Raw genomic sequence first — 4,292 nt, 5'->3', positions numbered from 1 at the left:
ATCACATACATCTCATTCCCCTCTTACATGTGAAGTCTTTGATGCTCAATGCACCTTCTACCAATTCATGAATCCCTTGATTACAACTACTTTTTTCTCAATCATGAAGAACCAGCAGATAGTCACCAAACCCTCATAGTTGCAACTCTTTCTTCCCATTTTCACATCTATTTAAGAAAATTTGTGTGAACTTTAAGATCCCCCTTATGCAAGAAAACAAAATGTCACCGCCTTCCATTAAGATTGCGTCTTGCTCATTAGGATGAAGGCTAAGTGGTGGTACACAACTCAATCTGCAAGATAAGGAACAAAACTTTGGACCTCTTCTTCTGTTGGCCCCTATAATAAATAGAGATAGTTTGCATTTATGAAGGGAATGTGTGAGCGCTCTTCTATTAGTGCCAGACAAATACTTATTTGACCTTTCATAGCTATGCGACATACCTAGTGCACATTAAGGTATGATTACTAGTTTAAAAATTGTTGAGACAAATGACAAATAAATTAAAGTGAATTCGAAGAAGTTCTTGTTTATTACGAAATAGAGTTTGCCAAAGACATTATAAAAGAAAGCCCTAACACAAATGAAGTACTAATTTGTTTTTATTAAGTAATATTAATGTTAATTCAATAAATTGAATAGTGTCATTGTAATAGCTAAAGAAATTATCGATTGCAAGTTGTGCTCATGTGCATGGAAAAATTACCTTGAGTTTGATCTAAATGTGAATGGGACAGGCTAATCTCCACACAAAATGCACTAAAGACAAAACAAAGTGAATTTTTTTTTTTTCCACATTCACGAAAATGCAGTGATTTTTTTCCAATTTTTTGGTTGAAGATTAAATACTGAAATTTTTTGGAAAAATCTATGATGTTTTTGATTTTTTGACAATTGATCAACTGTACACTTTGTAGGGAGATAGCTGCCTCCAATATGAATGGTGATGTGAGAGTCTTGGCAAACGTCAGAAAATTTATGACCTCATGTAGATAGAATTTGACCGCTTAAAACACGTTCTAGGAAATCTTTAATAGTCTAAAATGTCATGGCGCACCTCGTACTTGTCTACATTCATTTAAACTAATTTAATGCCTACATAATCAGTCATTTAAATAATCCTACATTCATTTAAATTCATATTATGCTTGGATAAACTACCAGCTTCCTGATGTCCCTTTCAGTCAAATGGCGTGCATCTTTCAGTCAAATTATATTTATATTTATATTTTTGGTGGTCACCCTTGTGCGATTCAGATTTGACTTAAATACATTAGAAAAACGTTTCCCAGAGTCAAGGTTCGATGAATTAAGTGGCTACTGAAAAAATTGAGGATTCTTTTGCTGAAATATAAGTTGCCATAGTCACCAAATGCACAATTGATTTCTATTTCTCATCTTAATTCATGGAGGAAATCACAATTGAGCAAGATTTGGACTACTGGAAGGGCATATTATTGTTCAATAATGCACTGGATTTAGATGAAAAAATGCTGGATTTGGATTCAAGTGTGAGTAAATTTCCTTCTTGGAGAGACCCATTTGTTGAAGATGGTGAATCATTAGTATCAGAATTGCTCAATTGTGATCAGAGATTCTCTGATTTCAGTTCAAATGCAAGTGCATCATATGGGCAAGAGGTTCTTGCAATTGGAGACAATGGGTTTTTAGATTCTTATTCCGTGGAACTTGAATTGTCTAGAATACAAGAGGATTCAGAAACAAAGACAGAGCATTTACCAAGAAAGACTCAGGGGGTCTCTGAGTATGATATGGATTCCATGAGTATTGAAGCGGAACAAGTTTCTGGTATAGAAAACTACGTCGGCGGGGTGGAGATCGAATCTCATGATGCAACCCCGACAACAAGAAGCTCTCACCAATCAAGTCAGGCCCCGGACTCGAGTTCATATAGTACCCGAGACAGGGGAGTCCTAACCATTCATCTTCTAACAGCATGCTGTGAGGCCATTTCAGTTGGGTCTCATGATCTTGTTGAGGTTTTGCTTTTTAGGTTGCAAGAAATGGTGTCTCCAAGAGGATCCACCATAGAGAGGGTTGCTTTCTATTTGTGTCAGGCATTGCATCAGCTTCATGGTGGTGGTGATCAAATGGAAGTGAAGATGCTCAAATCAAGGGACATGGGGGCTTTGATCTTATTCAATCAAGTCTACCCTTTTATCAGAACACCTCATTTCACTGCTAACCAGAGCATTCTAGAAGCAATCAATGGGTCAAGGAAAAAGCTTCATATTATAGACTTTGACATAATGGAAGGGATGCAGTGGCCTCCATTAATGGAAGCCTTGAAAAGTGAAGGTCACAGATTTGAGCACCTCAAAATCACAGCCCTTAAATGGGATTGTGATGATGAAAATGATGAAAGTGGTGCTGAAAGTGATGATGATGATGAAGAAGTGCCCTTGTGTGCACACACAGGCAGAAGGCTAGCTGAGTATGCAGAGTCATTGGGGATTCCATTTTCATTTGAGGAAACAACCTTGGAAAACATGAAGACCAACAAGGACGATGAAATTGTAGCAATGAATTGCATGTGGGAATTGCCACATATGTGTGAGAGAAGCAGAGAAAGCTTGATGGCTTTCATTAATGGCGGACGCCAGCTGAATCCAGATGTTCTGACCATTGGAACAGGGCCTCCTGATGATCCACATGCAAATCTCGACTTGTTGCAGAGTTTTGGGGAATGTTTGAGAAATCTCTGTGCAGTTTTCGACTGTTCAGAAGCAGGATTGCCGGATCGATTTGGGCTTGCAAGAAGAAAGATTGAAAATTTGTTCTTGGCTCCAATGATTTGCGGACCATTAAATCATTTTTCTTCTGAAAATGGCGAATTGGGTCCTCTGGTGATGGACATTCCACTCAAATGCGGCTTCGCTGCAGGTGAAATAAGCAAGAAAAACACCATCTTTGCAGAGCAGATGATCCCAACTCATTACAGAGTGGAATTTGAAGGTTCTCACAAGATTCTTCTGCAATGGCATTCCACTGTTTTATCTCGAGTGTCAGTATGGAAACCCGCTAACGACAATTTTCAGGCTGGTTAGTTGTTGCCATGATAAAAGGAAAAATTTGCCTGGTCCAAATCTCGATCCGAAACAATTTTATCCTATTTTTAAAGAGAGACTTATCAATTCAAATAAAAAACTTGTATCAATTGGGTGAGTAAAATCACAAGTTTGTTCTTGTTTAAAAGTTAGAATTGTCGTGAATAAAATCATATATTTGTATAATATATTCAGTTGGGTGAATAAAATCATAATTTACTCCTTTGTATTTAAGTTACAATTATCAATTAAAATAAAGAATTCATTTTCAGTAGACTTCTGTAACATATATAATTGGGTGAATGTACAATTGGATGAGTAAAATCACAATTTTGTCCTTTTCATAAGTTAGAGTTATCATTTCAAATTAAAAAATCATTTTTGAATATACTTGTATAACATATTGAGTTAGATGAATAAAATCTAAAATAATACTTTTTAAGATGATGTTCATCTATAAAAATAAAAATAAAGATAGTTAGAATGTGCATTGAATATAAAATGTAATAGAATTTTAAAATACTAAAAAAAAATTAGAGTCTAATGTATTTGGCCAACAAACTATTATTGGTTATGGATAAATGTGTTTTGTTAAAATATTAAAAATGTATGCAATATAGCTAGGTCCTGTAGTTTTTCCAGTTCTTGCAAAAGTAGCTTATCCAGATCTTGCTTCCGTTGTTGCCTTTACAGAAAAAGATCCAAATTCTTATGTTCGTGCCCTTTCAATAGTAGGGGATAGACAAATTTTGACCCAGGCTTACGGAGAGGAGGGCGTCCATCTTATATATTATGTACGTTATACAACCAGTCATCTTAGTAGAATGTCAATTGATTTTTTAATACTTATGTATGTTTAGCTTAAGTCTTATATAATTTGTATTTAGATTCTCCTTTCAACAAAATTAAATTGTAATTTACAATGTTCAATTTGCAACTTCTACAAAAGAATTTTATTCTAAGACTTATATGTTTATATTACTATTTTATGACTTTTATTAAACGATATTTTTAATTTTTGTAATTAACAAATATAAAGATAGAAAAAAATGATATAAAGCTTTATTCCATTATTTGTTAAACTAATTCACATTATAAAACTAGATTTTCCAAATATTTACATTGTAGAAAAGTCTAAAGTTCAGGAGAAATATATTTTAATTTAATTTTTCAAGAAAACATATGTCAAAACATGAAGAAGATATTCTTACATATTGTCAAAC

At 34.3% G+C, this 4,292-nt stretch overlaps 1 protein-coding gene across 1 annotated transcript; it reads left to right on the top strand.

Moving 5' to 3' along the window:
• Positions 1-1,407: 1,407 nt before the first annotated feature.
• Positions 1,408-3,069, top strand: LOC149575368 (protein NODULATION SIGNALING PATHWAY 2-like). The gene is made up of 2 exons (XM_089816031.1): positions 1,408-2,320; positions 2,441-3,069. Exons 1-2 carry the CDS (start codon positions 1,408-1,410, stop codon positions 3,067-3,069), a joined length of 1,542 nt encoding a protein of 513 aa, XP_089672157.1.
• The last annotated feature ends 1,223 nt before the right edge of the window (positions 3,070-4,292 follow it).

Source organism: Cupressus sempervirens, chromosome 2 (genome assembly GCF_028749045.1).
Source record: "Cupressus sempervirens isolate cs-2001-9-10 chromosome 2, ASM2874904v1, whole genome shotgun sequence".
NCBI lineage: Eukaryota > Viridiplantae > Streptophyta > Pinopsida > Cupressales > Cupressaceae > Cupressus > Cupressus sempervirens.
Note: the sequence above shows the minus strand (reverse complement) of the source record. Positions and strands in the feature narration are given on the sequence as shown.

What these genes read in the sequence shown, in the direction of transcription:
- LOC149575368 (XM_089816031.1), top strand. Translation starts at nt 1,408, where the DNA reads ATGGAGGAAATCACAATTGAGCAAGATTTGGACTACTGGAAGGGCATA. An exon ending in GGAAGCCTTGAAAAGTGAAG is followed by an intron (nt 2,321 to 2,440) that starts GTCACAGATTTG and finishes GTGCACACACAG; the next exon opens with GCAGAAGGCTAGCTGAGTAT.